This window comes from Tachysurus fulvidraco, chromosome 18, assembly GCF_022655615.1.
Source record: "Tachysurus fulvidraco isolate hzauxx_2018 chromosome 18, HZAU_PFXX_2.0, whole genome shotgun sequence".
Taxonomy (NCBI): Eukaryota; Metazoa; Chordata; class Actinopteri; order Siluriformes; family Bagridae; genus Tachysurus; species Tachysurus fulvidraco.
This window is the reverse complement of record NC_062535.1, coordinates 12186898-12206138: the sequence shown is the minus strand read 5'-3', so window position 1 is coordinate 12206138 and position 19241 is coordinate 12186898. Positions and strand designations below refer to the sequence as shown.

General features: G+C 38.6%; 1 protein-coding gene across 8 annotated transcripts in view; it reads left to right on the top strand.

Annotated features, from left to right (window-relative positions):
* Positions 1 to 19241, top strand: part of vps8 (VPS8 subunit of CORVET complex) — a 100725-nt gene that overhangs the window by 11487 nt on the left and 69997 nt on the right. For all 8 annotated transcript variants that reach the window (XM_047803135.1, XM_047803132.1, XM_047803131.1 and 5 more), the window contains 11 exons: positions 1994 to 2068; positions 4246 to 4281; positions 4359 to 4449; positions 4732 to 4778; positions 6294 to 6383; positions 7112 to 7158; positions 13366 to 13588; positions 14780 to 14869; positions 16026 to 16077; positions 17125 to 17167; positions 17348 to 17420. In XM_047803135.1, coding sequence (XP_047659091.1) covers positions 1994 to 2068; positions 4246 to 4281; positions 4359 to 4449; positions 4732 to 4778; positions 6294 to 6383; positions 7112 to 7158; positions 13366 to 13588; positions 14780 to 14869; positions 16026 to 16077; positions 17125 to 17167; positions 17348 to 17420 — 867 coding nt within the window. The remainder of the gene's footprint in view (positions 1 to 1993; positions 2069 to 4245; positions 4282 to 4358; positions 4450 to 4731; positions 4779 to 6293; positions 6384 to 7111; positions 7159 to 13365; positions 13589 to 14779; positions 14870 to 16025; positions 16078 to 17124; positions 17168 to 17347; positions 17421 to 19241) is intronic.

Genomic DNA, 19241 nt, shown 5'->3' with positions numbered 1-19241 from the left:
TCACTGGCAAATACGCAGCTTACTACAACACCTCTTAACCTATATATACCTATATAATTATTGAAGTTACACAATAATACGCATATCTTAAAAAAAACGATTAACAGGCTATGACTGACAGACACATAGGCCACGCCTCCCTCACGGTAACTGACAGACACAGGCCATGCTTTTTTATTGAGACTGAAAATCACAGGCCACACCCCCTTCACTTTGACTGACTGGCACAGAGACCACGCCTCCTTTATGGTGACTGAACACCGGCCACACCCCACCACTGTGACTGACAAAAACAGACCTAACCCCTTGACAGTGACTGACAAATTCAGACCACACCCCTTCACTCTGACTACTAAACACAGGCCACATCCCTTCACTCTGACTACCAAACAAAGACCACACCACTTCACTCTGACTTACTAAACACAGGCCACATCCCTTCACTCTGACTACTAAACACAGGCCACATCCCTTCACTCTGACTACTAAACACAGGCCACATCCCTTCACTGTGACTAACAAACACAGGCCACACCCCTTCACTCTGACTACCAAACAAAGACCACACCCCTTCACTCTGACTACCAAACACAGACCACACCCCTTCACTGGGACTAACAAACACAGGCCACACCCCTTCACTGGGACTAACAAACACAGGCCACACCCCTTCACTGGGACTAACAAACACAGGCCACACCCCTTCACTGGGACTAACAAACACAGGCCACACCCCTTCACTGGGACTAACAAACACAGGCCACACCCCTTCACTGGGACTAACAAACACAGGCCACACCCCTTCACTGTGACCAACAAACACAGACCACACCCCTTCACTGTGACCAACAAACACAGACCACACCCCTTCACTGTGACTAACAAACACAGGCCACACCCCTTCACTGGGACTAACAAACACAGGCCACACCCCTTCACTGGGACTAACAAACACAGGCCACACCCCTTCACTGTGACTAACAAACACAGACCACACCCCTTCACTGGGACTAACAAACACAGACCACACCCCTTCACTGGGACTAACAAACACAGACCACACCCCTTCACTGGGACTAACAATCACAGGCCACACCCCTTCACTGGGACTAACAAACACAGGCCACACCCCTTCACTGGGACTCACAAACACAGGCCACACCCCTTCACTGGGACTCACAAACACAGGCCACACCCCTTCACTGGGACTAACAAACACAGGCCACACCCCTTCACTGGGACTAACAAACACAGGCAACACCCCTTCACTGGGACTAACAAACACAGGCCACACCCCTTCACTGGGACCAACAAACACAGACCACACCCCTTCACTGTGACCAACAAACACAGACCACACCCCTTCACTGTGACTAACAAACACAGACCACACCCCTTCACTGGGACTAACAAACACAGACCACACCCCTTCACTGGGACTAACAAACACAGACCACACCCCTTCACTGGGACTAACAATCACAGGCCACACCCCTTCACTGGGACTAACAAACACAGACCACACCCCTTCACTGTGACTAACAAACACAGGCCACACCCCTTCACTGGGACTAACAAACACAGGCCACACCCCTTCACTGGGACTAACAATCACAGGCCACACCCCTTCACTGGGACTAACAAACACAGGCCACACCCCTTCACTGTGACTAACAAACACAGGCCACACCCCTTCACTGGGACTAACAAACACAGGCCACACCCCTACACTGGGACTAACAATCACAGGCCACACCCCTTCACTGGGACTAACAAACACAGGCCACACCCCTTCACTGGGACTAACAAACACAGGCCACACCCCTACACTGGGACTAACAAACACAGGCCACACCCCTTCACTGGGACTGACAGACAGAGTCATCACCTCATTCACTGTGCCTGACAGCTACACAGGCTCCAGGTCCTTTACTTAGTTTTATGGACACTAATACAGATATATCATGTATCTATGTGTTTTTTTATTCTGCAGGCTTTGGTGGGAGAGAAGGCGTGTTATCAGTCTGTGTGCAGCTACGGAGGCCAGATCGTCTACCTGGGAACAAAAGTATGGCTGTAGTAAAATAGCAAACTTAATTACAACATACGAGAGAGTTAAATTTTTCCTTGCAAGGGTGCAGGTCTTTAACAGAGACACTCATTAAAAAGTCCTCCCCCCTTTCCTTCTTAACATTTTGTTTATGATGTTGTTTTGTAGGAGAAAACCGTGTACTAATTGTGTTTGGGTGTAGTAGAGAGAAATTCCAAGCTAAATGAAAGGGTTAGTCTGTGGTTTCTGGCTGACTCCTCCATCACGTCTCGCTGAGCTTTTGGCACACGTTACTGCAATTATGCTAATTCGACAGCATGCATAATGTGAATCATGTGAATATTCATCGAGGTCTGCTCGCCTTGCCGCCCTCCGTGAACCGCCAGTTACCTGAGAGGGAGTGAAACAGGGAAGGAGAGAAAGAGTGCTTCTTGTTAAAGTGTCAGTGGGTCACTGTAATCACACTGTACATTGTAGAAACCAAGACAAGCGCTCGTATTGTATTGTAATTGCTCAACCTAATTACTTTACCACAGTTTACAATTTTATTATGATATTGCATTCAAAGTTCTCCATTGACCCTGACTGAGGAATATCATTTATACATTCATTTTTTTTGTTTTTGTTTTTGGCCTTACGAGACGCCGTTTTTGTCAACGAAACCGGAACGTTTTGAAAACGCTCTCCAAAGTGGATAAATTTGAAAATGCCTGGGCATTTTCAATGAATTGAGGCTTTCTGAAACGATGACGCAACTGTAGGCATGTGACGCAGTCAGACAATATTTCAAAACCATTTCAGACAATATTTCATCAGTATTTCTGTGTATTTGTTTTGGCACGTCTTTATTCTCATGTGTTACTCGCAGCAGCAACTCCACCTCACTGTCAGGTTTATTTAAAAAAACCTCTTTCGGTCCCTTTCCTCGACATTGCCGTGACATTTCAAAGAGCCGGAAAGTAAAAAAAACGGCAGGTGGAAATTACGTACGTCGTAGCGCCTTACGTTTAACACATGCACAGTATAGGGGCTTAAGGGTTTTTTATGTTTCAGTGTGGATAAGAAGGTTATTGAAAATGTAGTGTGGATGCGGAGCGTTTTTAGATGAAAACACTGTTTTCAAATGAATCCGGATTAGTGTAGACGTAGTCGAAGACGTCTTTTGTCCATGACAGTTCTAAGACCAATTTGTCACCCAAATTAAGTTTGGTAAAGTTCTTAATAGCCACTTATCCCATCATTATTTTTGTTTAACGTTATGTTCCATATAAAAACCTGAATTCAACATTTAGTTTAAATATTAGACTCAGTCCCAGCAGCTGTCTCTGTCAGTTATTAGAATGTGCCTCATTAAGGTTTGGCTGTTTTCTAGTCCTATAAATATCTAAGCAGGAAAAGTTCCAACAGACTCGAACACTTAAGTCGTCATTAAGAGTCATTACAAATCAGGAAATCAGCCTAAACAAAGCCATAAAGGAGAAAATACTGTCCTTTTATAAAGCATGAATATCAGTGAAGCGTGGCTGGTTCGAACAGGTATATTGACAGATGTTTAAATACGACATTTTTCTTTCCTATTAATGCTCGGATTTAAGAGTCAGGTCCACCAAGCTGCCACTGCTGGGCCCCTGAGAAAGGCCCTTAACCCTCAGTTGCTCAGTTGTAAGTCACTCTGGATAAGGGTGTCTGCTAAATGCCATAAATGTAAATTATGAAAAAGGTCATGAAGAGGTTATATATTTTATCACTAAATATAATTGAATAAATAATAAATTATAGAGTGAGTCATTTAAATTATTTCCTATGTCTGAAGCAGTCAATGTAAAAATTTTAAAGCACCTTTATGTTATCATTTCGTTTATTTTTTGCTGTTCTTTGTCATTGTGTTTTCTTTCCATCCCCCCCCCCTTTTTAATATCTATGAGCGAGCACTACAATGCCGGAGAAGCATATTCACATCTTAAAGAAAAGGCACAAAGCGTGAAAATTCAACTCATTCAGAAATATCTGAAATATTTGACCGTTTTTTTTGTTACCTGTGACAATAACTAAAATGTAAAAAGTGTCATCCAGTTTAATTAAACGTCTTGCTGGTGTCATCGCACGAGTATGCACACATTCTCTCTCAGCTTTATCTTACCTTTCAACTAAAACACAATATTATGTATTAATCATGTTTATCTTGTCTCCTGTAGTCTGTCCATGTTATGACTCTCAGAAACTGGAGAGAGGTAAGTGGTGGATGTTTAAGTATTTTTAATCCTTTTATAAGTCTGTAGCTTTATAGTAATTCACCATTTATTTCCAGCGCATCGATCATTTACTGAAGCAGGAGAAGTTTACCGAGGCGCTCTCTTTAGCCTGGTCTTTCCATGAAGGCACAGCTAAAGCAGTATTGGGTGAGTTAACATTCGTTCTACGAGTTGAGTGTATTCTGAAACAAGGTGTCACAAGTTAAATGTGACCATTTTTAAATTAATTGTAGAGTACAATTGTTTACATTATTTATAGGTGTAATATCATCTATAACACAGTTCTGTGGTTTTTACTACTGTAAAATCTTTGGAAACTTCAGAGCTCCTGACATCACTTCATGCACTCCACTTTGCACCAGACTGTGGACGCTCATTTGGACGCTACAATAATGTTCTTTGTTCTTTCTGTTTTGATGGACATCGCAGGTCTGTTCGGTGACCCTGCCAAACGGAAGGGAGTGGTGGCTGACAAGGTAACACCTGCAGGAACGTATAAACGCTACAGGTTCTAAGCACTAATTAGCCATTACAATTTGAGTGCCTGAATGACAAGCTGCCAAGTGATTCAGCCTGATAAATGTTAAAGCATCCAAGACTTGTTTTTGAGAGAGAGAGAGAAACAGAGAGAAACAGAGACACAGAGATGAGAGAGAGAGAGACCGAGACGTGTGAGAGAGATGTGAAAGAGAGACTTATGAGAGACAGAGAGACACAGAGACGAGAGAGAGAGACAGAGAGACTGAGACGTGTGTGTGTGAGAGAGAGAGAGAGAGAGGAACGAACACTGGCAGAAAAATCACTCAAACCTTATCTTCTCATTAACTTCACCTTGAAAGTGTCATTAAAATAACATTTAAAAAAATTTAAAGTTAACAATACTACAAGCATCACGAGTTCACTACACAGTTAGATTAATTGAAAGATCCAGGATGTATGAATATGAAGTTGCAATTTGGACACTGACATGTAGACAGCTAGCCAGATAGCTAACATCTGCTAAACAAGCTCACACTGAATCACAGGAGATTTCAGCTCCTAAATTTAAATTTTCTCTACCTCACTATATCTCAAATTCCTACCACATAGATATATAACTCTACCTCACTATATCTCAAATTCCTACCACATAGATATATAACTCTACCTCACTATATCTCAAATTCCTACCACATAGATATATAACTCTACCTCACTATAACTCAAATTCCTAACACATAGATATATAACTCTACCTCACTATAACTCAAATTCCTAACACATAGATATATAACTCTACCTCACTATAACTCAAATTCCTAACACATAGATATATAACTCTACCTCACTATAACTCAAATTCCTAACACACAGATGTGCAACTCTACCTCACAATACCTCAAATTCCTGATGTACGACTATACCTCAAATTTGTAACACACAGATGTACACCTCTACCTCACTAAACCTCAAATTCCTAACAGAGATGTACACCTCTACCTCACTAAACCTCAAATTCCTAACAGAGCTGTACACCTCTACCTCACTATACCTCAAATTTGTAGCATAGATGTACAACTCTACCCCACTATACCTCACATTTTCAACACACAGATGTAATGTGGGAGAATGTTTCTGTACAAACACTTTGCTTTGAAACTACAGGATGTGCAATCAGAACTTTTAGATCAAAACAATTTAAAATTGACACTTCACAAAAAAAAGATGCACTGACTCTCTCTGACCTGAAAAGCGTGTCCTCACTGCACATTTGCTCTTAACATACATTTAAAGTCCTCATAAATGAAGTATTAGATTTAATACGACAGCATCAACAGAAAGCAGGTTAAATGTGTGTTAGGAAATTTGACTTAAATACCTACATCAATATGAACAGAATCTGGTCAGTGACAATCACGAAATATATGTGAGTTGATGGTTGTGAATGCGCTCGTTGCACTGACCTGTGTAAAGATCAGAAGGAATCTTCTGTTTCTCTCATTTTGCCACAGATGGTGGAGATCTTGTTCCAGTATGTAGAGCGATCGCTAAAGAAGTGTCCCGAGCAAGGCAAGATCCAGCTGCTGGAGCAACACTTCCAGGTAGATGAGGCTGTGGAAACTCAATGTATTATTTGTTATATATAAAGGCTAGATATTTACATTGATCTACTATCTACTTATTTATGTACTTGAGCTTATGCTTGTAACGGAAATATTTCTGGCTCCCAAGATGGTGTTTGACTTTTGCTTTTTATGGTATTGTTTTGTATCACCAATAATAATCTTTATTGCTACTAGTTTATAATAATAAAAATAAAATTAAATCAGGTTTTTAGTCCCCCTGTTGATTGTGCTAGCATGTGGTTATTTAAAAAAATAGGCTTGACTTTATTATCCACATCAGTCCATTACTCTAAGCAATGTCATGTATCCAGCCTAAACATTTTCACTGGAAGTTTAATGATTTATTTCATTAGATATGTTAATGCTAATAACATTGTCTTATTCATTATTTTAGCATTATTTTTCATCGTTGTCCTCGATATCCTCTGTATCTTTCTCTAAAAGATGACTGGAAAATATATTTCTGTTGTTTTGAATGGATTCTGTTTAATTTATCTTCTAATATGAAAGGACAAAATGTTGTTGCAATCTCTAAATCATGATTAAATACCAAATATCATGGCTGATTGACTACGTATTTTATTTGGTTCCGAAGCTTAAACTTTATCATTAACAAGCGTTAGTCATGAACCAGAAGCAGCAGTGATGCAGTAATGTTAGCTCTTTCCTCACCCGACACCCTCTTTCTCTCTCTGTCTCTTTAGGACATGATTCCTGTCGTGGTGGATTACTGTCTGCTCCTGCAGAGGACGTAAGTCATGCGTCCAACGCTAAAAACACCCTACAGCTCTCACACACACACACACACACACACACACACACACACACACACACACACACACACACACACACACACACACACACACACACACACACACACACACACATTTGTAACACTGTGTGTGCAAGTCATAGAAGATTTATGTAGGTCAGATTTATACAGCACAAAAACATTACCTTCAGCTCCAAAGTAGACATTACAAATATAGAGTAATATGTTTTTAATACGATTTTATGGCTAAGAAACTAAAATAAAGCCCACATTACTAAACATTTAACCTCATTATAAAACAGCACAATCTATGAATATGTACACAAGATATATCTTCCATCTCAAAATCTGAGCTGGTGGTCACATCCTCTCCTGATTTATTTCGCAGCAGAACAAAGAACAATTTTACAGCAGAACAATTTTATTCATTGATAACATTTTGTAAGTTATCTTGATAGCTTATTAACTATCAACTCGGTTCTGTGCACTAAAAACAAATCATTTGCATATCGACCATAATAGGCCCGAACTTAATTTTTGACACCACAACCTGAGCTTGTATGGGATTCCTGAAGGATTGTTTTTTTTAAGTAGCTGCTGTTTTAAATTGAAAATTGTTCATTTCGATCCATGTGAACAAAACTGAACACCAGTCTGTAAAAACATTCTGAGAGGAGTTTAAAAATCCTCCATGTTTTTGAGTTCAGCATTACTTTGAGCTGCTCGTTCCTCCTTTCACATGAATTTATCTGTCTGTGTTTGTGTGTGAGTAGTAATAATTGTTGTAGGCTAAAATTAGACAGATCTTTAGCGCTTGTCGGTTAGTTGCGTGTGATGTGTTAGCGAGAGCACTTGTATGTACACATACATATCTACGTCTGTAACTCAGCACCCCATGGGTTCTGTACAAGGGAAGAAGAACAAGAAAGAAAAAACGATTTCCTTTTACTACCACATTCCCCCACTGAGTCCCCGGAGAACTTTCTGACACCTCGTTGCTTTAATTGCTCCTCTTGAACTTGAGCTCTGAGAGCAGTGTGATGTTCAAATCTTGACACACTGCTTCTATTAACCTCCAGTCTCCAGCTGTTCTCAGAACAGACATTTTCATTTGGCCCATGAGGATATTTAAAGGGATCTTCAAATGCGAGGGTACTTCAGTCCAATGGTCCTTAGCATGTTTTGGAGGTCGAGGCGAGTCTGTCATCCCTGAGCTTAAAGGCCATTTCCAAGTTTCCAACATTTTTAGTGAAAAACGTGCCTCACAGTTACTACAAATTGTTTGTTAAACTTTTTTTTTTTTTTACTTATTTTAAACTTTCTACTTTAACAGACGCTTTGAATCTAAAATGACTGATTTCCAGTCGGTTTCAACATCACCACTCGTTTGAATGAAAGGCTAAGCTGTTCACTATTTCTAAATATATACAACAAATCTGTTTGCTTGCCAGGACAACTGATCACATGGCTGTTAAACACTCACACACATACAGCTACGCAAATCATGAGCATAGTGGATATGTCTCATGAGATATATTAGAAATGTCACCCGTACTGTTATTTTATTTCAGTATAAATGTCAGTTCGCTGGAGTGTTTTCTACCCAAATATATTAGTATTTACCTGAGCTCAGAACCTATTTTGTTGTATTTCACAAGACGATATGAGCCACTTCAGATAAAAATGAAACTTGTGTTTATGAATATTGAATCTTCGTATCACAGAAACTTCCCAAATGATTGCATTTTGTCCGTTAGGTGAGTAGACATGATGCTCTTCTTATGCCTGTCTGATCGAAATGCTAAAATATTTGATACTCTAAAGATAAAAAAATGGTGCCCTACATACTGTATATGTACGTGTGTGTATATTATATTACACTACACATGTTTCTGTGAAAATAGCTAAGAAATTGAAATTTGATAGACAAACCTAAGAGAAACAATGTTTTTTGAATGAGTAATTAATGAACAGTGACAATAAGCTAGCTAACAAGTGACACTAACAGCTTACCTAGCTAGCAGAGAAACAATAAATCTTTCATACCGACAATGCAAAGGCAGACCAATAGTAGTGAGACAAAAAATTAAGAAAAACTGAACTGGACTTTCAACAGGGATTCTTCCAACAGTCTTTAATCTTAGCATCATCCATAAACTGACAATTCGTGCGTTCTGATGTATTAAGAAACACCAACATTAGCCTTTATTAGTCTTAGCTAGCTAATGCCAGGCTATTTTTACTTTGTGACAGAGTATGTGATGTTGTAAAGGCAAAGTGACAGTGTAAATTACACAGACATATTGACAGCATTAACGTTTTCCTCAGATGTGTGCTGTATAATATAAAGAAATCTCAGTATGGAGAGTATTCTAGTTCAAATAAACTCGAGCGGCAACTTTAAACGCGCCGACTATAAACCGAACATCCATGGTTTCTGCTATATTAAGAAACATAAACATTAGCCTTTATTAGACTTTATGGACATTATAAATGTACAATGACAGGATATTACAGAAACATATTAGTAATATTAGCCCTCAGATGTGTTCAGTATAAAAGATCTATGATTAGATTTTCTTAAACAAAAACATTCCCTCACTGAGTAGTAAATGCTAATTAGAGTTAGCCATTCATGTGGAATCTTCACAGAATGCAAAGAGCTAATGATTTAGCTAGCTAACATGTAGCTGTTTACAGACATGTAGCTGTTTAACGACTTTATGGACATTATGAAGGCACCTTGCCAGTGGAAATGCGACAGAACTTTCTAGAATATCAACATTTACCTCAGATGTTTTGGTAAATATTTGCAAAAAGGCATAGGATGGTCAAAATTGTGCTGTAAGTACATTTAATATGTTATGGTTATGTTGTGTAACAAGTCATAGTCTCTAATCTGTTGGACAATTTCGACATTCGTAACGTTGTTGATCACAGGAGTGATGCTGTGGGTGCAAATTTTCATATAGTAAAGTGATGGTATTTAGAGTACATTAATTTGACAGGAGAAAACATTCTCTATCTCTCTTTCGCTTTCTTCTCTAACACACACAGTAACGGAGGCTAAGCTCATACAGATCTGCTCGTTAATGTCCTGAACATCAGCTTGAGTTTTGGAAGAGTAGAAATTCTCCCTCACATTTCATCATCATCCCCCTCCCCATCCCTCTCCATCTGTCCCTGTTTCATCTGCATTTTGGTGATAGCTAGTAACACTTTAGCGCACACACACACCACACACACACACTCCGCTTCCCTCATACACTGATCTGCTGTGAAAATGTGCTCTTGGCTGCTAGGGCTTGTCTTGGTTTCACAGCCAGATCCCAGTATGTGTTAAATTTTCTCTCTAGAGAGAATCATGCTTGTCATGTAAACACCTTGTGTATGTAATTAGATGCCCTTGTTCCTCATGTTCTCTCGTGCCTTATCCGTTTTCGTGTAAGGTAGAGCAGGGTAATGAGAACACTGACAAAATATCAGGGATATATTTTCTACACAGTCACATATTAGAATAGAGGGACTGACCCTGGAACCGTACAAACATTTTTAGTATCTCTGTAAGAATTTATTTCTTGTCATTATGAATAAAACATACTGACACAGTGTGATACAGGGTATCTGATATCTTTTGTACACTTTTCTAGCCATAACCTTCAGAATATTGAAGGTCACATTCAATATTGATCAAATATCCAGTGTTTGCCGATGGGCTACAGGATAGGTCTGCGTTTGAAGTTGCCCTTGGTCACATTTATTGACATAATTACCAGATTCTTGTGAAACTAGAGAGGATATCTTGCAAATACTTTATTTGGATCTCGGAGAAACTCCCAAAAGAATGAATTACATGCCAAGTATAACACTGACAGTGAGGCGAATGTGGTATGAACACAACTCAGCAGTGTAGACGAGAGTGTCTCTCTGTTTACAGAGTAAATATATATCAACAAAATATATAGACTTTAAGAATGGTGTTGGTGTTGGATGTGTGAACATACAGCAAATAATTAAGATGAAATACAGGATCGTGAAGTAAAGATGTAGTAGTAGTAGTAGTAGTAGTAATAATTTCCAGAATCGTTATGGGATACTATGGCACAAACTTTCCCATCTTTTATACTGAGTAAATTGGGGTATCGGGCCTTTGAATGGATTTTCTGGCTGTGAGTCTGATCTAAAATGAGTCAGGGTTTTCAGTTGTCTTTCAGTGTGAGACGTGTGTTTTTCTTTCTGATGATAACCTTAGACAGGATTTTAGTGGTCGAAGAAAACACCTTCAACTTTTCGATGTTTGTGAACAAACACTTGGGGAGCAGAAATGGGTTTGATATCAACATTTACTTTGAAGGTAGAATTTATTTATTTATTTATTTATTTATTTATTTATTCTTACAAAAATGTTGCCTGGAGTTTTAACTTTTAACAATTTTTATTTAGATTAATGAATTTTGTTTGCCATATATATCGATATATCGACCAGATTGGATTTTCTTGCCTGTAAATACACTCGGTTGAAATACTTCACAAAAATAACAATGCATCACCTCAGAGCAGTTTGTGTAACTGCCAGAGTCGCTTGAAGTTTGCTTGTCTCAAACTATCTCAATGGATTTATTATCACACTCAACCCTGTCTCAAAGACTCTCTCGCTCTCTCTCGCTCTCTCTCGCTCTCTCTCGCTCTCTCTCGCTCTCTCTCGCTCTCTCTCGCTCTCTCTCGCTCTCTCTCGCTCTCTTGTTAAATCTGTTCTTTCTTTTTTATTTTTTCCTTCCCATGTGTATTTCAAAAGAAAAATCATGTGTTAGGTTTGGATTGTCACAGTAACCTAATTCCCTGTTACTTTTTTCTCCCTGTTTCTTTCTTTCTTTTTTTAAAACAAGTCAATGATATTGTGGATTGTTTTTAAGCATTCGAATTGCTTTTTGCTTAGAAATGCTGTAACAAACAGCTGAACGATTTGAGCATTGTACACATTTTTATATTTGTCTGAATCAAAACACTACTTATCCCAGCTGTGCAGTCTTCCTTATATATGTCTGTTGGACTGGCAGTTTATTAGGTACAGCTGTCTGACAATAACTTGGTTGATTTTCTGGTAATCCTGTAATTTAAGGAGTCTCAGAAATGACATTCACATAACCTGGTTAGCTATCTCAGAATATTTATATACTCATTATTATCGAGTGAGCTAAAAGAACATAATATAATTGCAAATGTGTCATGACTGACAGGAGCGAATCAGTCTGCTTTGCTCTTTGGCATTACAGTCTGTCTGCAGTTTATAGGTTAAAGACCTTAATGTAGATCAGAAAAGGTTAATGGTTTCCCAGAATGCCATAGGTCACTTCCTTTTCATGCCAGTGTGCCTCATTTGTCCAGTATGTCAGGTGCATAATGAACATCACCTCTGCTGAGAGGCTTCAGGTTTGTGTTTATTATATGGAATACTGAAGTAATACTGTACGATTGTGTAGAATATTTAAAGTGTAGTTGCAATAAAAGTGTGTGTGTGTGTTTGAGTGATGATCAGTAGACAATAATCCTGGTTTGCACTTTGATCATATAACACTGCAGGAACAGCATGTGACACAGTCATTTTTTAAACCAGTTCTGACTACTGAAGTTTCATAGCATAAAGTAAAAGGAGACTGTTTTTATTTGTTTTTAACAAGAGACATTCTCACAACTTAGCGTTGGAAAAAATCTAAATGTAGGCGACAGTGAGATCTGGTGTAGATGAGTAAAGATAAAAAGTACTGATTGTGTATTGAAGAGTTCTGGGATGAGGATAGAACAGAGTTTATGATCATAGCAGCAGGTTTTATTTACACGTCTACAGTATAAACTTGTGAGAACCAAAAGTTTCTAATCAAAAGGTGATTATTTTCTAATGAGATCACATCCTGAGTCAACAAAACGGGATCTCTGTTGTCCTCTTGGAAATAGATGTTGATATTCTTGGAGATGTTTTCTCATTTATTACTGTCACCATCACTTTTATCTTACATCTTATCTCTGTCTGTAAGCTAGTTTATTTGTTAGCCTCAGTCATTATCTAGCTTATACTCCACCCACTTGGTTGAATACAGAATTTTATTATGTTTGATTTCTCACATCGAAAGCACAAATTCCAGCTGAATCCACCTTGTGGTTTGAGGTCAGTGTTCTGTTATCGTTCAGGGACCTGCTGTTTAACCAGATCTACTCGAGGCTGGTGGAGAACTCGGTGGCTAAAGGCGTCTTCTTGGAGAGTCTGGAGCCGTACATTCTGAGCGAGCGGATCGGCTGCCTCACGGCTCCCGTCATGAGGGACCTCCTCGGTTACTTCCAAGAAAATGGTATGATGGAGAGTGTGGAGGGCTGCCTGGTGCACATGGACATCACCAACCTGGACATACAGCAGGTGGGTCTGAACTCTGCATCAATCTATCTGCGGTCAAACCGACATGATCGTGATCAGCACGTGCTCCTCTACCACTCCTACATCTGAAACGCTTAACCCAGGTGCAGAGGAACGATAACAACAACTGTGTACAGATTTCAGTGAAGAGCTGTAAACACTGTCCTACAATCTTACACCTACAGAAAGCACTTTAATTGTAGTGTTGTTTTCTGTTATGATTGAAGCCTAAATTATTGCCAAACTGGTACCTTTTTCATACTTGTTAATGGAATAATTGCAAATTCAGACCCTCTTTTATATATAAATAAGGATGTAATAATACACACCAGTCACAATTCAATTTGATTCACATTACTGAATTTTGATTTTGATTCGATTCGGGGTCTCAGAATATTTTTAATCAAAATATGCAATTGATTCACCATATTTAAAAAAAAAAAAGTACTCATAAACAAACAAACAAACAAAAACAAATGAATAAATTCTCTCCTAAATTTTGATTGAATAAACAAAGTGTCTGACCCAGGGGCTTTGACTAAAACATAATGAGCTGTGTAGCAGTAATAGAGCTCCAAAGTTGGCTAAAAAGCCCGATATCAATGTCATCCAGTGTTGTTTGAAAGTGGCCAAGTATTTGCATAACCATATTAAGGCTCTCCATGAAAAAATGATCTGTTTATTCCATATTCTCTGTAAATTTTAACACTATGGGCTGCACAGATTAGGGCTGCATTAGGATGTATAATTAATACAATTCTGATTTTCATTATGTGAATCAAATTTCCACGATGCACAACACATTTTTGCATCACAGTGCATCATTCACTCCAATATCACCCCTATTCATATTAATATAGTCACAACTTTTTTTCTTCATTTTTCAGATTTCCATACCACAAGCCCAAATCTTTTCATGTGTCACATTTCAAATGAAAATAAAAATGTTCCTGCTGCACTCTCACTTTGTTCCATTCAACCTTGTTTAATTTATCGTCTGGAAATCGGAAGTGTCCTGAATTCAGTATCAGCTTCTGCTTTGAAGTTCCACATTCTGCGTCCCAACTATCGATTTGGTTCCATGTCCTGAATGCCACCATTTCAGAAACAGCATCAGCTTTTTGCATGCTACACTCAAACCCTGCTGCTCATTAACATGTTTATTGTGTGGTGTTTGAATATTTGTGTGTGTAGGTGGTGCAGATGTGTTGGGACAACCAGCTGTACGATGCCATGATGTACGTGTTCAACAGTGGCATGAACGATTACATCAGCCCCATGGAGGTAACACAAATACATAAAGGCTGTCATACAGATTATACGATTTGACAGTATATTATTATTATTATTATTATTATTATTATTATTATTATTATTATTATTATTATTATTATTATATGATCTAAATATTTGACATCCAAATAATTATAATTTCCAGTATAACCTTCATGGTGACACTTGGCAATACTTCAATTTTTGTGCATATATATAAAATAATATAAAAAATTTTAAATAAAAATGAACAACACATTAAAAACAAGTGACTTACTGCAATAAACATCAATTATTTGTTCATTTCATTGTTTTGAAATTTATAGTGGACATTATTTTCTGATATGTTTATACCTATTTCTATTTTTATATCTATTTTTATATATGGTTTCTGCTTTGAAATGGAAGTAAAATGCTCACCATCGTATTTAAATGATTGTGTTCTTAACCGGTTTTGTTTAACTATTGTACAAATTGTCTATGTGACCTACACGATGTACCTGGTTATCACATATTTGCGATCACTAGCATTTACAGAACCCGCTGGTGAGAGAGAGAATGAGGAGGAAAGAAAAATAGATAGAAAAAGAGAGATTAAAATGTGTGTTTGGATTTGTTAGTTGGGAGAGAATTAAAAAGTTGGCTAATATATTTGCTTGTAATATTGGAAAGTGTCTATGTGTGTCTATGTGTGTCTATGTGTGTCTGGGTGTCTGTGTGTGTCTGTGTTTGTCTGTGTGTGTTTGTGTGCGTCTGTGTTTGTTTGTGTGTGTTTGTGTTTGTGTGTGTGTGTGTGTGTGTGTGTGTGTGTGTGTGTGTGTGTGTGTTTGTGTGTGTGCGCGGTGGTCTGTGATGAAGTAGTGAATGCACTATTAACTCAAGAGGAAGATGAAAGTCTTGCAGCCGGCAAGATCCTCTGAAGCGCTAGATGAAAGAGAATTGATATTGGAGAATAATTTACACACACACACACACACACACACACACACACACACACACACACACACACACACACACACACACACACACCTGCCTGTGTCATGTTTTGTTGCAGGTAGGGTGATCAATTTGCTCTTCATGTATATATCTGTGTATACTGTAGCTGGTGCTTTGAGGCCTACTTTGTGTGTGAAATAAATGATTCTTTCCCTCACTTTCCTGTTTTCAGAAGCTCTTTCAGGTGATCGGTCCTCCTCTGCGAGAAGGCAAACCTCTCACAGGTAGATCTGCTTCCAATAATTAGCTCATGGCTGTGGTAACTAACGGTTATTAATCAGATGCACTAATATGTATTCTAGAGAGAACCTCCTGTGACAGTCTGAGATCTGCTAGTTTCTTACTTTTAGCTTTATTGCTAGCAGTTTTTAGCTTCACAAGCCATGTCACTTGTTGAAATCACCTCAGATGTTTGTGAGCCAGCACTCTAGGTCCCTTCTTAGAAAATTAGAGGTAGTAAACTGCTATTAATTCATTGTTGGCCAGCAAAAAGCCACAGCTTGATAGCAGAATGTTACTTAGGATAATTTTCTGAGGAGTTTCCTCTTGCTACTGTGCAAACATGAGGTAAATAAGCTCGTGAGTGTGGTACTTTAATTCACGGCTGTTTACTAGCACCAAAAACAGTGTTGTGCTTCATTTTTGGTTTAATGCTAACAGTTTTCAGCTTCACAATTAATGTAGTAAATGTGCAGCAATAATTTGCTACCTCAGGGCTTTTGCTTGTTAGCAACCTAGCTTATTGCTTGTTAGCTAATCTAGCTAAAATGGAGCCTATGAGTTTTAGAAGTGCATTACACCTCCTCCTTTTATTTAAAAGCTCTGTGTTATTCAGATAAAAAAAATAAAAACATTGCAGTGGTCGCTGATAAAAATCGAGGAACTGTTTGCTAAAGCTACCTAGCTATGCTTTAGCTTCTTATTAGACAATCTTCAAAAGTGTGATGTGCATGTGTCTAATCACTGGTTTTACAATAAGAAGCTGTAAGTGCAATATATTAGCTAAGGATTAGAGTTAAGAAGCTAATGGCACCATACAATAAGCCATTAAATAGCTAGCTGCCTTGTATTACACTTAGGGACTGTAATAAAATAGCCAGATAGCGAGCTAGCCTGCCAGTTAGCTTCTATTATCGTATATATAGAATATTATGAAATAAAGAGATTAATGACTATAATACAGATAACTAGCTAGCTAGTTTGTCCATTTTGGACCTGGACTTGAACTTGAGAGGGTAAAAAGTATTATTTGTGCACATTTCTTTTCACAGATGAACAGGTTGTCATGGGAAATAAGCTGCTTGTCTACATTAGGTGAATATACACACATATAAACACACACACATACACACACACACACACACACGTATATGTGTGTATATATATATATATATATATATATATATATATATATATATATATATATATATATATATATATATATATACACACACACACACACAGAGTGACATCATGTTTGTCTCTCTCTTTCAGTTGTTGTCTAGCAGGACGAGCCTATCCTTTAGGGGACATTCCAGAAGACCTTGTGCCACAAGTTAAAAATCAGGTGTGTGTGTCTGTCTGTGTGTGTGTCTGTCTGTGTGTCTGTCTGTGTGTCTGTCTGTCTGTGTGTGTGTCTGTGTGTGTGTCTGTCTGTGTGTGTGTCTGTGTGTGTGTCTGTGTGTGTGTGTGTCTGTCTGTGTGTGTCTGTGTGTGTGTCTGTGTGTGTGTCTCTGTGTCTGTGTGTCTGTGTGTGTGTCTGTGTGTGTCTGTGTGTGTGTGTCTGTGTGTGTGTCTGTGTGTGTGTCTGTGTGTGTGTCTGTGTCTGTGTGTGTCTGTGTGTGTGTGTGTGTGTGTGTGTGTGTGTCTGTGTGTGTGTCTGTGTGTGTGTCTGTGTGTGTGTGTGTGTGAGAACCGAATATTAGTGTAAAGCTTATTTATTTGCCAGTTCAGATCACTCTGTTTAAATAAGCACCAGTGGGGTGTTGTGATTCTGTTAACACACCAAAGTTGATCTTATATGTGTGTGTTTTATACCACAGCGATTTCTCAACATTTACAATTTAGAATGGATTTGTGACTAAAAGGTTATGCTTTATAATTACATTTAATGAAATGTTTCGAAGTCGATCCTTCGTCACTATCAATAGCACAATAGCAGCTATCGATAAATATAGCGATTCCCCGAGTTATGAACCATAGCCTAGTCTACCCTGGAGTCTTAAAGAATGGTGATCAGTATGTGGTGTACTGTAAGTTGTTAATAATTTAAAGTATTACATTTGGCTAATGCAATCTAATATAAAGTTTGTTCAGTAAATAATCATATCTGCTATAAACACCTTTAACAATGATGCTAACCCTAAAATCAAATCGCTAAAGCTACGTACCATACATGCATTGATGTATCGCATTGCATCGCATCGCATCGCATCGTATTGTATTCACCGAGCTTCTGTTTAACGTCTGTAGACTTAAACAGCGCTCGCACACTGAGACAACTGCACTCTGTGGGATTGCTAGCGAGACCATCGTCTGACCAAAAATGTTTAAGTTGAACTATTGTAATATATCTGTACATGTATCTGTTTAGAAACAGACTATTACGAAGCGATGACACTCGGAGACTCGTTGTTCAAAAATTTTACATAAATGTCTTCTAACACAAAGCTTCACCATATCAACAATTCTGTTTTGTGTTAAATAAAAACACCATTTTAATCTGCTGTTTATTAAACGCTTATTAGATTATGTGAAGCATCTGGCATGCAAGTCCACTTGAAAGAGCTGTTGCTATAGAAACAGTAACCTATTAGAATGTGATGCATTAATATAAATATAAACCTGTGATTCATGCTACATCTAGATCTGCTGGTAGAGCTGGAAAATTCATCAACACCTAATGACCAGCTAATGTAGATGTAAGGGCTGTCTTATGACTGCTAGGGAAAAGATGCATGTGGGTGATAAAGACAGATAAATCTGTGTGTGTGTGTGTGTGTGTGTGTGTGTGTGTGTGTGTGTGTGTGTGTGTGTGTGTGTGTGTGTGTGTGTGTGTGTGTTCTCTGTGTGTGTGTGTGTGTGTGTGTGTGTGTGTGTGTGTGTGTGTGTGTGTGTGTGTGGGTCTGTTCTCTGTGTGTGTCTGTGTGTCTGTGTGTCTGTGTGTGTGTGTGTGTGTGTGTGTGTGTGTGTGTGTGTGTGTGTGTGTGTGTGTGTGTGTGTGTGTGTGTGTGTCTGCTACTTTGCTGCTAGCGTCCTGTAGGCTACCCGGGAATCCTGTTGTGCAGAATGTTGCCACATTCAGTGTGACCCAGAGCTCTGTGTGTGTGTGTGTGTGTGTGTGTGTGTGTGTGTGTGTGTGTGTGTGTGTGTGTGTGTGTGTGTGTGT